This window comes from Magnolia sinica, chromosome 11 (assembly GCF_029962835.1).
Source record: "Magnolia sinica isolate HGM2019 chromosome 11, MsV1, whole genome shotgun sequence".
Classification (NCBI taxonomy): domain Eukaryota; kingdom Viridiplantae; phylum Streptophyta; class Magnoliopsida; order Magnoliales; family Magnoliaceae; genus Magnolia; species Magnolia sinica.
The window spans coordinates 74,830,181-74,850,606 of NC_080583.1; the positions used below are offsets into that span (position 1 = coordinate 74,830,181).

A 20,426-nucleotide genomic window follows, 5' to 3' on the forward strand; every position below is an offset into this window, starting at 1 on the left:
TTAAATATCGAAAGTATCGATTGATAGACTCAATACCATTGATATTGCATGTGGCTGATATGATACACGGGAGGTTATTAAATTCCTGTGTATCAAAAAAAAATATCACAATGTATGGATGATATAGATATGTTACAATATTTTGCTAAAACCCTTCATAAAATTATCCCTCTTCATTGATGTATGCGATACATTGTGATATTCTCCCACCAGAAATTTGAAAAAAAAAATCACAAGAAATCGAACAAAAATCCATTTTTCTCTCAAATTTGTTTGCATACTTGTATCGTATGATTTATGAATTACATGAACCCATTTTCGATATGGTTGCATTGATTCTATCAAACAATGCATAGTTTAGGACCATGTACAAAGGAAACTTGTTACGTAGACTTGTTTTTGTCATCTTTTTTCTTTTTGCAAGATGATGACATGTTATTGAATAGAGTGAGGAACTCTTATGAGATCTTTCAAAAAAAAGAAAAGAAAAAGAAAAAAGAAGGCAGTTATAGAGATCTTTCAAAAAAAGAAAAAAAAGGAAAAAAAGAAGGCAGTTATGTAGGATATAACCTTTTGTATCCTACCATAAGCTTGTTGGACTTGCTTGACCCTTTCACATTTCGGATGGTTGTGGAGTAATCTAGTTTGGGTGGTGTTGGGATTCCTTTGTGTTGGGGCCATGTAGTATGAGTTATGCTATGAGAAGATTTTCAGTATGTCAGTTTTCTGGAAAGTTTGAGCGAGTATATTTCATTATGGATTAGCAATGTGTTGGTTGTATTTCAATCTGGTACTTAAAAATCTCTTCTTTTTGAGCTTAAGAGTTGACTAGTCGATTGGACGTGACATGGTTTCTGTTGGCCACACCTGAAGTGGTCTTTCATGGATAGTTGATGTTCGACCGAACATTGTTGGCAGAAGTTCATCAGAGTCAGACTAAGACTTCTAAAAAATGATGATTTTTGTTCTTTGCAGCCTTTATGAACAAAACATCTGCAAACACACTAACCCTAACATTGTTGAATTTGAGGATCTTCATTTGTCTGAATCAGCACCAATGTTTTTAAAGTATTGTCCGAAACCGATTTGTACTGCCTGATATATGCCAGGTATTTTCATGAACAATACAGCCCATATTGGCCTGAAACAGCCCGATACAGGGCAATCGGGGTGATACCAACCTGTATTGGTGGTGAATGATATGATACACTGAAGCCCATTTTTAAACCATGGTCGGCACCATGTGAAATACATTCCATTCCCTGCTCTTGAAGCCTAACTAACATTGTAGAGTTCCAATATGTCTTGTGAACCATCTTACCATTCTTTGGCATTCAAACAACTTATCTAGAATATTGTATCAGAAAGATTTCAAAATTTTCCTGACTTTTTCTCTTCAATCAGAGTTCCATTCTCACATTTGGTTCTCATTCTCTATCAGAGTTTCAGTTCTTGTGTATGGTGCCCATTATGCATATTGCTTGGTAATATAGCTTGCAAGTTACACGCATTATGTTCTAGAAACAATTGTGCCACAACATATTCCCCTTGTATTAGTGAGATGTTAGAGGTGCAACTGAAATCTCTTAGCAACAAAACCAATTGATTTTACACAGTTCACTCTCCTGCTTCAAATTCTCCATTGTGAAAGATGAATTTATTGCTTGGATGATAGCAGGCTATTGGTCCTTTTGTCAATACTTATCTTTTCATTAATATAACAATTTGTGAGTTCTAGCACTGAATCTTCCTTGCAAAAAATTCCTATTAAATCTTTGAAGGAAAGTGGTAAGGGCTTGGCAGCTCTGTTTAGGCTAAGAAGGTGGACTAACTGACATCTCTTGCCAACAAAATCAATTGATTTTACACAAGAGTTCATGCTACTTGCTTCAAATTCTCCACTGTGAAGGATGAATTTATCTATTGTATGATATACGGGCTTTTTTTGTCCTTTTGTCAATACATGCTTTTTTCATTAATATCTGACAATTTGTGAATTCTAGCACTGAATCTTTCTTGCAAAAAACTCCTTTTGAATCATCCAAGAAAAGTGGCAATTGCTTGACAACTGACTGAAAAACCAAACTAAGGATCCGTTCAGGCCAAGAATTTGATCTCTTTCAGGAGAAAATGTTGAATTAGCTTTTTTGTTCTCCTCATGGAAAGGTGGATTTGCGATATTATACAGGCTCTACCTAAGGAAATCCTATCCAATAAATAGAAGAGTGCTAATGATGCAGGACGGAATGATCTAACTTGATATGATGCCATGAAATTAAAAGACAGATTAACTAGAGTAATGGAACCACAGAATAAAGTTAATTTACCATAAATCCCGAAATTTCAGATTCATGTAAGCCTATGACAGTCCCGCAATTCGAATCTCATAAAAATCTTATTAACCAGGACCTATGGGAGAGAGAACCCCCATCATAGCATTGTGTTAAATCTGAATTCAATGGAAATCATGTGCATTGTATGAGTTTTGACATGTTGGGGTGGTTTATAGGCTAGGGGATGTGGGAAATGGGTTTGGGGTATCTAGGTGATGCAGGACAACTAACCACTTGCTCTAAAAGTTTGAACTGATAGAGTGTGGCGAATCAATCCCTTTATCTAATAGCCCAGGCCCCACATCCCAGGGGTTAGGTAATTGGCCGAACTCCCCTCGTGGGCCCACATCACATGGGTTCTACCTCACATGAGCCATTCGCGTCACACGGGCCGCCCATTCCGAGTGTGCCCCTGCATCCCACAGGCTACCCCACTTGAGCCCGGTGTGAAAATGCTCCTGCATTAATCACCCTCGGTAAGGAATCTCGAACATGAGACCTCCCGCTCTAATACCACTTTGATGTAGGACAACTAACCACTTGCTCTAAAAGCTCAAATTGATAGAGCATGGTGAATCAATTCCTTTATCTCATAGCCCAAGCCCCACATCACATGGGTTAGATCATCGGCCGAACCCCCCTCGTGTGGCCCACATCACATGGGCTCCGCCTCACATGAGCCACCTGCATCACACGGGTGGGGCCCACCTCACACGAGCCACCCGCCTCACACGGGCCGCCCACCCTGAGTGTGCCCCTGCATCTCACAGTTAGCCCACTCGAGCTCGGTGTGAAAACACTCCTGCATTACTAGGCTTAGAGGAATTAAAGTTGAAAATTATGGTTGAGGTTTTGGGAGGTTTTTGGGTTGGGATTTCAGATTTTGGGTCAAGGGTTTTAGGACTAAGGGTTTATAGAATTGGGAATATGGGTTTCAGGTTGTGGGAATTAGGATTTATAATTTGGACAAGGGATTTTCAGATTTTGGGGATTTGGCTTTGGAAAAAGTGGAGATTTTGGAAATTAGGTATGTTGGGCTTTGATAATCAAGGGGTGGAGAATTAGGATTTTGTGGATTAGGATTTGGGATTTGAGAGTCTCAAGTTAGGGTTTTAGGGATTTAGGGTTTTGAGAACTAGGTTTGGATGGAATAGGGGTTGTGGAAAGAAGAAGAATGGAGGTTTAAAAGAAGATGAAAGAAGGAAAAAAAGAGAAGAAGAAGAAGAGATGAAGAAGGAAGAAAAGAAGAAGATGAAAGAAGATAATATCTTATTGAGAGGAGAGAAAAGTAGAAAAGATAACTAGGGAATCGCTTCCCGTGGTTTCACACCACCAGTCCAATCACATGATTTTTTATTTTTATTTTTGCTCAATATCAAAATAAAACTAGAGAAATCCCTTTCATTCATAAACTGCATATTGGCTAGGGTGGGGACGTCTAACCCTTTATAGTTTCAGAAAAGACCTTTTATAAAAAAGTGCTCTTAGATAAGATTCTCAATATAAAGATGCTTAATAAATTAAAAGTTGTTCATAACTCTCTAATCTCAACACAAATATGAGCCATAAAAAAAATAACGAAACATATAAACAAACTAAACAATTAAACTATTTCATGACCCATGGGGCACGTTCAAGATGTCTGATGATGATGATCCAATCGTTAGAATGGTTCATGGTCAAAATCTAGCGGACCGATCATCATGTCCTCTCGATCCAATGGTCCGATGTGTCCATAAAGCTCCTATACAACTTAACGTGCATCTTCCCAGTGCGGGGTCTTCAAAGATGCACGGACATGCATGTGGGGTCTTTCAACATGGCTAGGAATGTGAATTGGGCCAAGTGTGCCCCATCTAATGGTTTCTAGCCATAAGAAGACTGGCTCAACCCTCCTCTGGTATGGTGCTCGGATGTCCTCATCAGGTGACCTTTGATTTGAGGATAAGGGCAATGGACAATATTGTCTCCTTCTCCATTTTTAAGTATATTAAAATATAGACAATGTTCCTTTTTTTGTTTTTAAAAAGGCGTTTTCTAGTTAGCTCTTGAAGTGGGAGTCCATTCCCTCTAATTCAGTTTTCTTGGTATGCTTACATTTATTTTATTTTATTATTATTATTATTTTTTCTTTCTAAGAGATGAAAGTACGGTGTTTCTATTCTCAGTAGAGAACTCTGAGGTGTATGAGATTTGATCATAGAACTTGGGTTGGGTAGCATGGTGTTGAAATATTGTTCATTATACCGATAAAAGATGTTTATGATATCCCATTTGAGAATTTTGTTCCATTTACATGTTTAACTTCATTCTTGTTCATCATTATTTGGTTTTCCTGTGGACCACACTGGTGTCTATAGCTGTGAGCTCACTTCCATTATATCTCATGTATTGATATTTTGATAAACCACAGGTGTCAAATATGTTACCCTTGTTGAGACGTGGGATAGGTGTCCACCACTCTGGCCTGCTTCCTATTTTGAAGGAAGTGATCGAGATACTCTTTCAAGAAGGTCTCATCAAGGTTGGCTACAAACACTGTTTTATCTTTTTTTGTGTTAGTGCTAATGGTTCATACGGAAATTGAATTTACTGATTAGTGGTGTCTCTATCATTTCATTTACCTAAGCAATCCTAATTTGTCATCCAATCCCTTTAGCATGCCATCATCATATGGACTGCATACTTATTCCTCGAGTGTCTCATCACATCTCAAGGTTGGCCACAAACAATGTTTATTTTATTTTTATTGTTAGTGCTAATGGTTCCTTGTGGAAATTGAGTTTTACTGTTAGTGATGTCTCCATCGTATCATTTAACCTAATCAAATCCTAATTTGTCATCCAATTCTTTTAGCATGCCATCATCATATGGACTTATCCTCATTCCTTGAGAGTCTTATCACAGATTCACAATAGCTAAGGAACTTGGACATTTGAATAAGACACATTCTTTACCTTCACATTTAAAATGAGAGACCTTTCTGTGGTGTCTTTTTGATGTCTCTCCCATTTATTATGTCACTTTCGGACTAGGAGTTGTGTCCTTATGGTTCTCACTGTTGGTGGTCAGAGTGATGTGTTTCTTCTTTAACACGGTATTCTCACCTGAAGCGAGGTGTTACTCGATGTGATACAGCCGTACAGGATGGATGATACCCCTCAGCTTGGATTGTGTTGCAACTGGTTGCTATCCACTTGCATTGTTCCTATGCTTGTAATGCGATCTGATACACTTCATCCACACTGTTGATTCTAAGCACTGTTTCCTGCTGGTTATATAGTTTAAGCCCTCAACGATATTGTGCTACCTGCTGCACTTCAATTTCCACCAAATTACATCACGCTGCCAGGCTCAGACCATAGTACTTTTGAATGTTCACTTCGACGGCCAGATTTTCTTTCACAGATCCAAAGGATATTTGAACTAGTTGAGCAGATAACCCAAGGACAGGAATCTCTGTTTCATCCCAGCCTTCATTTATTACCTAGTCTGTGCAGTAGATGCCACGCTACTAAGTGACACCAGTTCAGGTCTGGTCCCTTTAGTTTCCCACTACAAAATGCAGCTTGACATCCTTGGATATCTGGAACTATGTGAAATAATTTTCTGTCAATCTCAGCCAGTCGTGGAAAGTATTGTGTTCTAGGTTCCTTGCGTAATCATCAATCTCTAGCTTAACACACTTGGGTCTTCTGCAAGAGGAGTTTGGGTTACTGCATTGTAATTAGGATAATCATGATAGGTGCCATGGGTGCTCGTGGTCCCCAACATGGGTATTGTGATTGCTGATACTGTAAATTAGTCCTCTGCTCATATCCATAATTCATATCACAGCTGCCTGAAGTTTGAAACCAAGTTGCCTAGGGAAGTTATTCCCAACTCCATACATCATATAGAAGAAGTCAGTTCCTTTTCAAGATCCCACCTCCACTTTTCTCCTTCGTCAACCTCAAATTACACCTATTCAAGCACTCCATTAGGCTTATAAATTCCTTAATTTCTTCATCATACAGAGCCTTATTGAATCATACACCCACACTAACTGATCTCCATTTAGATGGGGTTGGCTTTACTAGTCCTGTTTTGCAATCCCAAAGGCTTATCTGTGGTAAGTGCACAAGCCTTTGTATGCTTTTTCACCACCTAAATCCTAGTCCGATTAGGTCTTCCTCTCATTCACTTTTTGTGCCCTTCAACTTTAATCATGTTCCCTCCTTATTAGAGCTTGCTCATCTTTACTGCACCACATGATCAAACCATGTCAATCTGTGTTCAAAATATCATACATGTATCGGAGACCTGGGTACTGCTGATCGATACAGTGATAGTTTATTTTTTTATATCAACCAATACGGTGTATTTATTTTTATTTTTGATATTACACCATGCATCTGTATTACTGACCTGTGATACAGATAATATCAACCGACATTATCGATTATGTTGTTGACACCAGGAACACTGATCAATCTCTCTCTCTTTCTGTGTGTGTGTGTGTGTGTGTGTGTGTGTGTGTACATACAGATGTCTCTGATTTTTAAATGTGGTTTCTATTAAAACTGTCTGCTTTAGTGCTTGTTTGCCACAGAAACCTTCAGCATTGGTTTGAACATGCCTGCCAAAACTGTGGTGTTTACAAATGTGCGCAAGTTTGATGGAGATAAGTTCAGATGGTTATCCAGTGGAGAGTATATACAAATGAGTGGTCGTGCTGGCCGTCGAGGTATTGATGCACGTGGAATTTGCATCCTCATGGTTGATGAGAAGCTGGAGCCATCGACAGCCAAAATGATGTTGAAAGGAAGTGCTGACTGTCTGAACAGGTACGGAATTCAATTGTAGATTTGGGATTTATTGGCATTTGTTTGAGCTGAAATGTGCCTTTCTCTGATGTTGAGATGAACCCTTCAGTCATTAGGACTGTAATATAACCCTTATGTTCAACTCCCACACCATTTTCCTGCAGCTGACGATGAACCCCCCCCCCCCCCACCAAAAATAAAATAAAATAAAAAAAAAAAATAAAATTATATCTTCTAAAATATTGGAAGGGTTTTGTGGAATCCATTACATATTAGGGTTTTTGGTTTTTTTTTTTTTTGGGAAGGGTAACTGAAAATTTATTAAGAAGGTGGCAAAACTGCAAAAAATACAACAAGAAAAGAAAATCACAAAGAGGACCAATCAAAGCCTGAAAGATTCCAATCTCTAAGCTTTGCGGACACAGCCACCCACCTGATAATAAGAGATCGTGCAATACAGAAAACTTTCTTCGCCATTAAAACATCTATTATTTCTTCCAATCCAGATGCTCCATAAACCCGCGATACGGAAAACTGTCTTCACGTTTCTTGAAGCATCATTAAAACATCTATTATTTCTTTCAATCCAGATGCTCCATATTAAGGTATTTGTTATGGGCAAGGAAATATAATTGATCTGTCTGGCATGGTTGGAGTTCTTGGGAATGAAAGGGGCGTGGTGGAAAGGGTGTTTCTTGCCAGCACACTTGGCTTCAAAGGATCAAATGTGGCTGAAGCATGGTGCTTACCAAATATCTACTCATTTTCTTGTCTGTACAAGGTTCGATGGTTGAAAGCAACTCAAGCAATGTTATTGACTGGGTGTTATTGTTTGATCCGGGTCCATGAAGGCTTTCTTTCACTTTAACAAAAAATCTGTGACTCGGTGTTGGATTGAAAATTTCATTTTCCTATGTACTAAGGGAGGCAAATGAGATTGTCAGCACTCAAACTAAATGTAGAGTGACTTGTGGGTGGGATCTTCATCTCCCCTCTCTTAGTGTTTCCTTGCCCCCCCCAACCCCCGCGGCAATTTGAAGATGAAGAAGAAGAAGAAACAGAATGGGCATAAATGAGTTCTTTCCTCTGGTTGAATAGGGTAATGAGAACTCATACCCTTGAAAGAAAAAAGTAGTGAGAACTTAAGGACTCTTGGACTCAGAGTTAGAACGGAAGTAGAAAAACAATTGGGATATTGAAAACACTTCCAATTGGATGCAGAGGTCTTCCAAAATGCTTCTACTACTAATATTTCATTTCTGCTTCTGCCAATACTGGTTTCTCATTGCTGCTTGATTTCTTATTTTTGGAACACTTCTTTGTTACAGATTTGTGGTTATTTACCTTTGGACTATTTATTTGTGTCTAGGATGAACTTTGGGTCACAGCTTTTATCTCTTGCTACCGTTATTTCTTATGTGAATGTTGAATTGCCTTGCCTGATACCATTTCTCTTACGTCTAGTGCTTTCCATCTAAGCTACAACATGCTTTTAAATCAAATGCGTTGTGAAGATGGCGACCCAGAGAATTTGCTTAGGCATTCATTTTATCAGTTTCAATCTGACCGTGCCCTTCCTGATCTCGAGGTCAGTTGATATTTACTAAAGATGAAAGTGATTTTACCGATAATATTCAGACTCTGGATTGCTGGTTTCTAATGTGCGGCTTGTTAGAATCTTGATTGCAGAAGCAAGCAAAGGATCTGGAAGAAGAGAGAGAATCTATTGTGATTGAAGAAGAGGATAGCTTGAATGACTATTACAACCTCTTACAGCAGTACAAAAGTCTGAAGAAGGACGTCCGTGATATTGTGTTTTCACCTAGGTACTGTTTACCCTTCTTGCAGCCTGGCAGGTTAGTGTGTATTCAATGCCCAAGGAGTGATGATAAGACCTCATCATTCTCCATGGAGGACCAGGTTACATGGGGAGTTATAATCAATTTTGAAAGGGTGAAAGGCCTTGTTGAAGGTAAGAGAACTCAGATCTTGTGTCTTGCTGTGATTTATCATCTGCATAAACTGTTGGTATATCTGCAATTTTTAAATTCCTTGGGGCTTGTTATAAATTTTTCCCGCTTCAATTCCTTTTGTCTTGTTTCTTGAACATCTCTTTCAGATGATGCAAGTAGGAAACCTGAGGATGCCAATTATACGGTTGATGTTCTTACGAGATGTGTTGTGGACAAAGATACAGTTGGGAGGAAATCAATTAAGATTGTTCCTTTAAGAGAGCCTGGGGAGCCTGTGGTTGTTTCCCTGCCAATATCTCAGGTTAAAAAACTCAATATCTTATATTTATCTTCTGGTATTCGATGAAGTCTGTGTTTATGGTTTTGATTCAGGCTGCACCATGTTTTTTCTAGTGTTTAAAACATTGGTTGCCTAAAAAAAAGAATCATCAATCAGGACTCGGCATTAAGTTTAAGTGATATCTTTGCTTGAAAATGAAGAAGAAACTCGATAGAGTATTCAAGAAACAGAATTATTATTGCTCCTTTTGTGAGTCTTAATAAGGCGATTATTTGAAGTTATTTTCAAGCACTTGCGATTTAGGAAGCACTCAAACATTAATTGCTCGAGACACTTGAAAAATCAGATTACACCTTGATTTTTTTTTTTATTTTTAATTTTCAAAATAAAAACAGTCAAGGTATTCAATAACGGTAATGGTGGCTGTAACGGCCAGCCATACGGCCGTTACAATACGGGCCATAATTGGCGTCATGGTCCTATAACCGTGATTTTTTATTTTTTATTTTCTCCAGAGGAAGAAAATGTATTGTCCCCATATCTGCCTGTTACGGGTCCATAACCGCCGTTAAGGGCCTTTACAGGCCTTTTTTCCCAGAATGGCCATTATGGCTCTGTATTGCATAATGTCTCCCACCGTTACTGTTACAGCCTTTAACCATTTTTTAATACTATGCTCAGTGTCTTAACTCATGGTCAAGTTTTTTAAACTTGTCTTCGGTCCATATGATTAAATTGGTGTTTAGGTTTTCAATTTAGTACGAATTATTAGGTTTTATCTTGTACTGTTTGAGATTTTTGTCAGAGCTTTTTCTCCAAAAAAGGAAAAAGTGGTAACAAAAGCATGGCCATACCCTTTAGGCATTGGAGCAACAAGTTGAATTTGGTAAATTTACTTGTAAACAGATTGATAGCTTGAGCAGTGTCCGCCTGATAATTGCAAAGGATCTTTTGCCTTTGGAAGCTCGAGAAAACACTCTGAAAAAAGTTTCTGAAGTTCTTCATAGATTTGCTAAAGAAGGGATGCCCCTCCTCGATCCTGAAGATGATATGAAGGTGAGCTGAATAAAACTTCTCATCACCTTGTTTTTTTTGCCTTTTATTGTCTTTCACTGTGACATTTTCATTCAGGTCCAAAGCAATTCGTACAAAAAAGCTGTTCGGCGGATGGAGGCTCTGGAGGGCTTGTTCGACAAGCATGAAGTTGCGAAGTCTCCTCTTATCCAGCAAAAGCTCAAAGTTTTACACATGAAGCAAGAGTTGACGGCCAAGATAAAGTCAATTAGAAAAGCAATGCGTTCTTCCACAGCATTAGCTTTCAAAGATGAACTTAAAGCACGGAAACGGGTTCTTAGGAGACTAGGGTAATGCTTCTCAATGTTTTGATCTCTTGATAGTAATTAAAACTTCTGAGGTAGCAGTGGACACAGGCTTAGGAACTTCTCAGGTTCTTAATTCCAATTGGTTGGATTGATTAGAGACTTAGTTACTAAGGTCAAAGGTGTAATGATGACTGATTTAAGAACTCAAAATCAACATAGAAGCCCTTTTGCTGTTTTTCCTTTTTTCTTTTTACTGAACACAGGCTTGGGAACTTCTCAGGTTCTTAGTTCGAACTGGTTGGATAGATTAGAGACTCGGCCACCAAGGTGTAATGAACTAAGTTTTAATGATGACTGATTTAAGAACTCAAAATCAACATAGAAACTCTTTTACTTGTTATTATTATTAAATTTTTTTAAAATATAGTTTGACTACGTATAATGAAAATAAGTTAAAACTCTCAAAAAGGAAAATGAAACAATGCTGAAGAGTTGGAAAAGTACAGCAACACCGCTTGAATTTGATGCGTAAATGGGTGGCTTAGGTAAATGAACATGACCATCGATGAAAAATAGATCAAAACCCTTGAAAAAGGAAAATGAAGCAATGGTGGAGTGGAGACAATGCATCAAATGCTCTTGATTTTGATGTTCAATTGGATGATTTTGGTAAAGAATCATCAGACGGACCAAGATTAGGTTTAGGAAGAGCAAGGAGGAAAGGGTATATTGAAGTTTGGTATTTGGGATAAGATAAGGTCGATTTCCAGGTGATAAAGAGAGGCTTCAATGAAGCCAAGCGCAACTATTAAAAGGACAAAAGAAAGGGAAGAAAACATGGAAAACGGAAGAAATTTACAGTTTATGCATAAACCTGGTGGGGGGTGCCAGTTCAGTAAAAACTTAATCTGATCTAATAAACTCGGCCTTTTGTTCAAAAGGCTGGTTTAATGGGCTATTTCATAACCCTGGAGCATTTTAATTCTTTTCTTTTCTTTTCGTTTTATTTATTTATTATGATTTTCATTTTAGAGAATTCTTTTTGAAGTATTTGGTGGATATCTTCCTTTGCAACGAAACTCTCTGGTTCTCAGTGTACTCATTATTGCATGGAGTAGGGTAGTTACAAAACATCTCATTCTTGGCAATTTCTCTGTAGGGGAATTTCCTGGGGGATTTTCAAAATGTGAGGTTTTTCTTGGGATATTATCAGGAAAATCTCTTTAAAAATAAAAACTTAAAAAATATGTATTATAAATTGATAATAATTTTAAAACTAAAATTATACATGTGTATGTCGAAATACCAAAAATTTAACTAGAAAGTTGTGATACTTTCATGACAAAATTGTGAAAACATCATGATATTTGTTATGGTGCTGAGTAGCAGGGATCTTAGCCTATTTTTCAATTGGTTCCAAGGTATTCCGTAATGGTAATAGTGGCTGTAGCGGCCACCACCGTTACCTTTACGATATGGGTCATAATAGTTGTTATGGCCCTCGTAACAGCCGTTACGGTCTCTATTTTTATTAAAAGAAAAACCTGAAAAACCTGTATCTGCCTTGTGATGTTGAAAACAAATACAAAAAGCCTGTATTTGGCCCGCAATAGAGCATTACAAGTTTGTTATGACCTTTACAAGAGGCGTTACGGGCCATTAATGGCGGTTACAGTCGTTTTTTGCATAACGATTGTTACGGCCGTTACGACCCCGTAATGTGTAACGGTTGCCACCGTTACCTTTACATAACAGCCTTTACGGCACACCATGATTGGTTCTCTTTGTTTGCTTGATGAAAAACCTGAGTATGTTCAAGCTGTCAATGGTACTGTCATTTTCCCATGTTCTGGTACAATTTTCTATCCATGATAAATGTTGGAGCAAATTCATGCACTTGAAGTAAGATTTTGGTGCAAGTTGAGACTCAAGATTGGTCAAACCAATCTAAATTGTTTGTCTTACTCGTTGAATATTGTATCCTTCACTGTCCATTCTCAACAGTCATCTGATTGGGGGTGCTCTCTTAGCTGCTGGATCATGCCTGAGATCTTTTACTCAGTTGGGAGATGGAGACTTATTCTTCTTGCAGTTCTCTGGGTTATTTGGGGAGAGAGAAATAACCGTTGCTTTGACAATAAGAGTCTATCGGCCTTAGGAGTGTTCAACAGAGCATTGTTTCCGTTTAGGGACTGGGCCCCTTGAGCTGTACTCCCATTCTTCTCTCTTCGACCTATCTGGGTCCTGCGTGATCCGGGGGGGTGTTGTTGTATTTTTATTTTTTTAGGTCTAGATTTGCTTCTTCTGTTCCTTCTCCTTTTTTGTTTTTCTTTCAGCTTCTGCCTAATAAAATTGCACCTTCCAATATATATATATATATATATATATATATATATATATTGTAATCACTTGATATTAGAACAGATTTTTGTTCGTGGGGTTGCTTTTGCTTTCGACTTCCATGGGATGTGTTATTAAACCTCGATCTGAATGAATTGCAGATATGTTACGAGTGATGATGTTGTCGAGTTGAAGGGGAAGGTTGCCTGTGAAATCAGTAGTGCTGATGAATTGACATTGACAGAGCTTATGTTTAGTGGGGTGCTGAAGGATGTCAATGTGGAGGAGATGGTGGCTCTTCTTTCATGTTTTGTGTGGCAGGAGAAGCTGCAAGATGCTCAGAAACCTAGGGAAGAGCTTGACTTGCTCTTCTCTCAGCTTCAAGAGACGGCAAGGAGGGTTTCCAAGGTTCAACTTGAGTGCAAGGTACATATACATCTTTTTTCTTCTGATGCTCATTACTCAGTTGAAAGAATGTTATTGCCTTATGTTCCTTAGTATGAGATCGCATCTTCATAGAAAATGTCTTCCACCTGGGTGATGGCTTTATTTCCACTTCCAAACCTCCTTTTGCTTCTACCGCCAAAATCCACTACCATGATTACGGGAAGAAATTCAGTAACAAGTATTCTGTACACATTAATGCACATGCATTGTCAGTGAAATATTTTGATGAGCTTTACTCGGCAAGCCAGAGAAACCATGTTGTAACAAATTTTCTATGAATTCGTGTATTTAAATATCTAGTAAATTGATAAGGGCATGGATTTAATGCATATGGTGCACATTAAGACTTCGTTTTGCATTTATCTCCCACCATCTAAATACAATTGTTGTGGATCTATCTATCAAAACTTCAAGATATATATATATATATATATATATATATATATAAGTCCGTCATGAAATTCGGTGCTTTGACAACAAGTTTTAATCCCCAGATCAGATTGTTTTGTTTTCTCGGAACAATTGTAATTCGGCCCATCTGCTTGACAAGGATAATCCTGAAAATTTGCATTATGTGCCAACACTTCTATTTGGAAAACCTTAATTTGTCTTCTCTTAATGTAGCTTAGTGATATTTATAGGGAAAGGATTGTTCTGTTAGTGCATGCAAATGGATGAGCACATCTCCCACCATATTTATATGGGCATGACTTCAGTGCACAGGGGGAGCACTGGGAGTTTACATTGTCTCACACCATTTAAAGATAGTTGGCAGGAATCTGTAAGCATTTCAAAAATTTGAAGTTTTGAAAGTCCATTTTTAAGTGCGTTAAGAATCCTATCCACAATTACTGGATGGGTGGAGATTTGTGCACACCAATTCTTGGTGCCTGCTGATAATCTTTTGCCTATATACATTTTATTGGTTAGATTTTGTTAGCTGTGTAGGTACCTTTATATATATATATATATATATATATATGCACACATGAAGTAAAATCTATACTATATATAATTCCCGTAAGTTTTGGATAATTTTGCCCACATTAGGAGAGTCTTAAATCTTAAGATTTAAAAGGACATAGAAGGGATTTCCAACGTAGATCAGGGGTATTTCGGCATTTTAAAATTGCGCATGCCTATGACAAACAGCTGTGATAATACCTGCATTCATCGACTGCGAGGATGGCTGGGATTTAACCCGCGCCAAGGGCATTTTTTTCATTTCAATCACTCCATTTGGTAGCCTGCTTTCACTTTGCGTGTAGCTCGCATGGACTACACCCTATTAGGGAGCTCATGCAAAAAAGGCTCCACGGGGCCCACCGTGATTACTTTGTGAAATTCACCCAAGTGTCTATTGTGCCGGCTCATTTTAGGACATCATCCCATAGATGAGCCGGATCCAAAACCCAAGTGGACCAAGGCACAGGAAATAGTGGAGATGGATCGTCCATCATTTTGCTGCCCCACTCCCTCTTTTTTTCTCTCCTACTACCCCATAGTTTGTTTATATAATACATTTTTCAATACCCATCTGTGCCATGTTGGATTTTCAAGATCCCTCTGTCTATATGTACATATGTATGTATGTATTCAAACAGGTGTGGACCTGATACAAGTATTTACAACTACCTATCGCCAGATCTAAGTAGGTGTTTAACTATGTATGCATGTATGCATTCAAATGGGTGTAGATCTGATACAGTTATTTATCTCATATTTAATTGCCTCTCATTGGATTTTTAAGTTGTTTTGCAAATGTTATTATGGTTGCTACTTTCTGTTGTCTATCGTCATATCTGTGGTAACTACAAAGAGGCTTTATGCCATTCTCCTCCCATGCTAGTGACATTTAAGTTTTGGGCCAGCATTCTTACAAGTGGCGTGCCCAATGTTCCTTGATCCAGACTCTTCATCTGGTATGCTGTGCTTGGACAGGGGATGGATAAAAACATCTCCTCTAAATGATTCTAGCCTTCAGTTGATCTTTTGCTATTACACAGAAAGCTGGCTATATTATATTGGTAACCACCTATTTGCAGTCCAATAATGGATGGCTAGCATCATCAGTTGGCCATTTGTTGCCTTTCATGATTGGGTAGATGAAAAGTCTGGATCACTGAAAAGTGGGCACACCCTTGCAGCATGCTGCGCCAAAAAATTTCAGGCAATGTGTGGTGTATTCCAGACTATAAAAACAAGTCCTCTCTTGAGAGTTTGAATGCCATAAATCGTCCTCCATATGCCATATGAGTAATAGATTCTGATGTTTCGTGCTTTCCATGTTTGCCTGAATTACGCAGGTCCAAATCGACGTAGAGAATTTCGTTAATTCTTTTCGGCCCGACATCATGGAAGCTGTGTACGCATGGGCAAAGGGATCTAAATTTTACGAGATCATGGAGATCACACAAGTATTCGAGGGCAGCTTGATCAGGGCCATTAGAAGATTGGAGGAGGTTCTCCAACAGCTTATTCAGGCAACGAAATCCATCGGGGAAACCCAACTTGAATCAAAATTCGAGGAGGCTGTTTCAAGGATCAAGCGTGACATTGTCTTCGCTGCATCTCTATATTTGTAGAGGAGTAAAAAAATAAAAAAGAAGGAAAAATCTTATTGAATCTAGATTGGTGCTGGGTTAGGAGATCCCAATTTTGATGAAAGAGGAGGATATGCTGAGTTGTGTAATGCGAGTACTAGTATTACTATTTAAAATACCATTATCATCATCTAAGCCTTGTGCCAATTAATAGGGGTTGACTACATGAATCCTATTCCACGAGTGCAGTCTATCAAGGGCCCCAGACTTTCAGTTAGACCATAAGTCATCATATCTTTTCTTACTACCTCCTTCCATGCCCTTTTGGGCCTTTTCCCTTGCCCATTTAGAGCCTCAACTTGAACCACCTTCTAACTACTGCAGTTCTTGGTATCCATTGCCGATGACTAAATTATCAAATTCTACTTTCGTTTACCTTATTATCTATTGGTGATACTCCAATCTCCCTGCAAAACTTATTCATTTCTAATTCTATCCTTCCTCGTGTAGGAACTCATCTGCCCAAACATCCTCATTTCAGCTGCAGTTATCTTATGAAGATGCAGGGACTGTTTCTTAGAAGTTCATGGAGTTTCATGGGCAATGCTGGGGTAGGTGCGGGACCTTCTTTGGGCACGGCATGGGGGAGGGGAAAACAATCCCACTCCAGGTGGCTCTTGACCCTGCCTGCGATTTGGTGGTCTGTTTGGGGCGCAAGGACTCAAAGACACTTCCGTAACCAGTCGTGGCCTGTTCAGGCAATGGCGATGATTTAATGTTGTCTGAATGGTCTGCCTTGTAGTACCCCTTTTGGGTGTGTTTGTTTCCAGCTAGGCTTGGGGATTCTGGGATTTTTGTTCTCTTTGTTGTATTCTTTTGCTGGCAGGTCTTTTTAATAAATATTTAGCACTCATTAAAAAAAAGGTAATATAATACTATGCATGTAGGATTTAGAATTACAACATTCATCATTTCGTGTATAAATTACAAATCAGTTTTGATCCTTCCCCTTCCTAAATCTCTCTAGTCAACTCTAGTTTCAACTCCTGCCCCAGTTTTGCATGGTGCATTTTAGGACCTGTTTGGATGCATTGCCTGGCCAAATACCAATCTGGGTGGATTTTAGGCTTTTCTAAATTGGAAACTGAAGGCGAAAAAACCATATGGGGCAGCAGACATTTTTAAAATTAAGGCAGGAAAAGGTGAATATTGTGCCTCAACTTACAAAGTGTCGTTTGTATTCCTACTAGATGAAATGTTGCCTGTGATTTGGGCTGAAAGCACCCATTCTGCTCTTCAATTCAAATCAGGTCAATTGATGGCACGACTGATGTTATGCATACCAATCATTGTTATAATTCGAATGCACCATTGAATCAAAAGGGGTGGGCTCCAGTGGTACCAGTACCACCATAAGTTGCAGTGATAACAGGTAGATGTGGGGCCCAGTGATGTTTTCATGGAATCCAACCTGTCCATTAAATGTGTCACCTTAGGAAACCTACAAGAGCCCAAAAATCAGCCTGATCTGTAACTCAGATAGGCCACAATACAGTGAATATATTGAGTCGAAACATCTAGCGTGGGGGGTCTACCATGTTGTGTATATATAATCAAGGCCGTTCAGACCCCTCATCCAGTCCCGATGAAGGGTCAGGCCAAGATTCAGGCTGTTTTGCGACTCAGGTAGGCCCCTTTGGAATTCAAGGGTATGCTTTCCCTCCCAGATCGTTCCCTTTATTGTGGCCCACCTTAATTTTGAATTGGACTTAGTTTTGGATGTTAGGGGTCGGATAGTCTGAATACATCACGTGGGCCCTTCTTCTACCTGGTGCCACTTGAGCACAGCCCAAAACTTAAAATGCAGTTTTTAGTCTAATAAATGAAATGGAACCAAAAATATAATCCTCTTCTCATTTCTATTGAGTGCTTGGGCTACTAATTGTAAGTATATGCTGCTAATCCAGTTGGACGTGGAAGGAGTTTCGAACACTAGAGACTGCGCTCTAATACCACTTTGATGCAGGACTTGCTCAGCTCGAGCTGATACAGCGGTGAATCAATCCTTTTATCTCATTACATGTCCCACATCCCATGGGTTATATCCTCAGCCAAACCCCTCGTGGGCCCCACATCACATGGGTTCTGCCTCACATGAGCCACTCACCCCAAGTATGCCCCGATATCTCACAAACTACCCCACTTGAACCCAATATGAAAATGCGCCTACATTACAAACATTCTCTCGTCTTTCCTCTTTATTGAATCTAGTCCCTTCTTTTCTTGCTCGGCTTCTCACCTTGTTGTTACTCTGCAGTTTTCAGGTTGTAATCAAGATCTAAACATGTCCTTTTGGCAGGAATCAGCTCTCATTGTTGGGTTCAAGGCCAGAAGCATTTTTGGCTCTGATGAGAACTTCCATAAAATCTCAAACAGACGACAAACAACCATGCGACTCAAATTGTTGTAGGAGACATGGTCTAAATCAAAGTTGCCAAATGAGACAAGGCTACAATGATGGTGGCTGCGGCGGTGATGATAGCTTATATCAGAGATGTTGTAAACTGGCCTAGCTAGCATCAGTTGAAAACCTGAAACCAGAACTGATGGTGGTGAGACGGAAGGAAGCCTGCTGTATCTCTCTCATAACGGCTGTGGCTGCCTCTTGTGTCCATAAAATTGCAACATTATTACGTTTTTCCTCCATATAAGAAATTTGTAAAGAATCAGCAGCTGAAGAGCATGCACATATTGATGGAGAGAATTACAATTTGATCTATGCCGTCTATCTGTTTTATCAGCTGATTTTAGGGTATGAACCAAAAAATGAGGCAGATTGTAAGCTCAAGTGGACCACACCGCAGGAAAGGGGGATAATAATGAAATTTGTGCAGGGCCCACAGTGATTTGTGTTTGTCATTCAACCTTTCATAAGGCCAGAAGAGAGACTTGGATGAACCATAAACACAAATATCAGCTTGATCCAAAACTCTTGTGGCCTTGAAGAAGTTTTCAACGGGTAACCGTCATTTTCCCTCTAACTTGTAGTGTGGTCGACATGCTTTTTGGGTTTGCTTCATTTTTGGGGTGATGCCCTAAAATCATCCTATAAAATGGATGGACGGTCTGGATCAGATGCATACATCATGGTGGGGCCCCATTGATTTTAGGTATTCAAAACCTCAACCTGCATGAATGAAACAAAGTAGCACTAGGTTTTGCTGGATAGGGAATTGGGTAATGGGTACGAACTGAGGTTTTCTAAGCCACAAGCATGTAAGAGAGCCTGTTCACACACCATGTATGTGTCAAAGTGGCACATGTGTGCGTGATCTAATCCATCCATTGGATAGGCCCGGCCATCAAAGTGGACCATACCACAGGAACAGCGATGATAGTGATGCCTACCGTTGAAACCTTCCCAGGGCCCACAATGAAGTTTATATGCCATCCAACCTGTTCATAAGGTTTTAAAAAACTTTGATGAAGGGAAAACACAAATTTCAGCTTGATCCAAAACTTCTGTGGCCTGCAAGAAGTTTTTAATGGTGGGAGATCAATCCCCATTGTGTGGTCCACTTGAGCCTTGGATCTGCCTCATTTTTGGGGTCTACCCTAAAATGATCTGAAAAAAATGAATGAACAGAGTGGATAAAATTCACAAATCACGGTGGGCCCCACAGAACGCCTGCCAGGCAGGGGTAGGACTTAATCTGCTTACCCTAAAATCAGTCCTACCTTGAGATGTACCGTTGTTGGTGAACTCGCATGCACCTAAATTGGATGATTCGTATCGTGCAAAGGGACCATTGGAACTATTTGGTCCGACGGCTAATGTTCAACCAGAAAATTACGCTAGGATAATCTTATTGGTGTTATACATTTTATTTATTAGTCATCCGCAATGAATGAAACCATACTAACGGTTGTGATCACTTTGTGTGGGTCCCAAATACTGAGAAGGTCTTGCGAAATACAACTTTAGGTACACGCCCCCATGCACCTACACTACCGGTCAGTTTCGTAATTCGGAAACGAAACAGTGGTAATTTCGTAGCCGCGCCAAACGTTGGGCGCCATACCTCTAAAAAAATGATCAGCAGCCTCCCGCGTCTTGGCGCGCTACAAGCATGTTTTCAGTTCTGACATGTGGGGCCCACGATCCTGTAATCCAGACCATTGATCTGTTAATTTCATGGATCAAGACCCAAGAATCTCCCAAAATGGAAGTTCTCAACGACCAATTTTAATTGAACATGCACCACGGATGAATTTCTCTTCTTAACCGTCTATCTGTATCTCATAAAACGAAAGGTTAGGATTCTTCCATCAACTCTTCTTTTCGATATACATATCCTGGATTACCAAACCATGGGCCCCACT

At 39.3% G+C, this 20,426-nt stretch overlaps 1 protein-coding gene across 3 annotated transcripts in view; it reads left to right on the forward strand.

Moving 5' to 3' along the window:
• LOC131219374 (DExH-box ATP-dependent RNA helicase DExH9) overlaps nucleotides 1-17,047 on the forward strand; it is a 43,671-nt gene extending 26,624 nt beyond the window's left edge. The window contains exons 6-15 of one of the 3 annotated variants that reach the window (XR_009158150.1): nucleotides 4,742-4,857; nucleotides 6,909-7,159; nucleotides 8,603-8,726; nucleotides 8,828-9,110; nucleotides 9,258-9,412; nucleotides 10,298-10,447; nucleotides 10,523-10,755; nucleotides 13,215-13,479; nucleotides 15,807-16,141; nucleotides 16,554-17,047. Coding sequence is in view for 1 of the 3 variants with exons in the window: in XM_058214476.1 (XP_058070459.1) it covers nucleotides 4,742-4,857; nucleotides 6,909-7,159; nucleotides 8,603-8,726; nucleotides 8,828-9,110; nucleotides 9,258-9,412; nucleotides 10,298-10,447; nucleotides 10,523-10,755; nucleotides 13,215-13,479; nucleotides 15,807-16,085 (1,856 nt within the window). In the remaining 2 variants the exon portion in view is untranslated. Of the gene's footprint in view, nucleotides 1-4,741; nucleotides 4,858-6,908; nucleotides 7,160-8,602; nucleotides 8,727-8,827; nucleotides 9,111-9,257; nucleotides 9,413-10,297; nucleotides 10,448-10,522; nucleotides 10,756-13,214; nucleotides 13,480-15,806 lie in introns of all 3 variants that reach the window. The other 2 variants (XR_009158149.1, XM_058214476.1) reach the window with 2 other exon arrangements.
• The last annotated feature ends 3,379 nt before the right edge of the window (nucleotides 17,048-20,426 follow it).